A 345-nucleotide genomic window follows, 5' to 3' on the forward strand; every position below is an offset into this window, starting at 1 on the left:
ACCGAAACACACTGAAAAAAAAGAAATACTCTACAACAAAGACAGACAAAGAAACCCAAAAAGTAAAAAACAAATAAACAAATGAATAAGCAAAAGAGACAAAAAAACACTAACACCACAACAACAACAACAGCAACGCAGAACTTACAAATGGGTCCCAGCTCGCGTAAGTTATCGAAGCAGCATGAGCCAGTCGTGCCTAAAGTGGCGCACAACTGGAAATGAATCGCGGAAGGAAAAAAAAAAGAAGTAAATAATGTTGATCATAGGTTTTGCCAATACCATTAACGCTACATCATGCTCGTTTTCATTTAAATGCGTCGGGAGATTGATCCATTGTCGACG

At 38.3% G+C, this 345-nt stretch overlaps 1 protein-coding gene across 1 annotated transcript in view; it reads right to left on the reverse strand.

Moving 5' to 3' along the window:
• LOC119587115 (histidine decarboxylase-like) overlaps positions 1 to 345 on the reverse strand; it is a gene marked incomplete in the record, with an annotated part of 81,576 nt that overhangs the window by 15,808 nt on the left and 65,423 nt on the right. The window contains 1 exon segment of the mRNA XM_037935867.1: positions 149 to 215. Within this exon segment, the coding sequence (XP_037791795.1) occupies positions 149 to 215 (67 nt within the window).

This window comes from Penaeus monodon, chromosome 22 (genome assembly GCF_015228065.2).
Source record: "Penaeus monodon isolate SGIC_2016 chromosome 22, NSTDA_Pmon_1, whole genome shotgun sequence".
NCBI lineage: Eukaryota > Metazoa > Arthropoda > Malacostraca > Decapoda > Penaeidae > Penaeus > Penaeus monodon.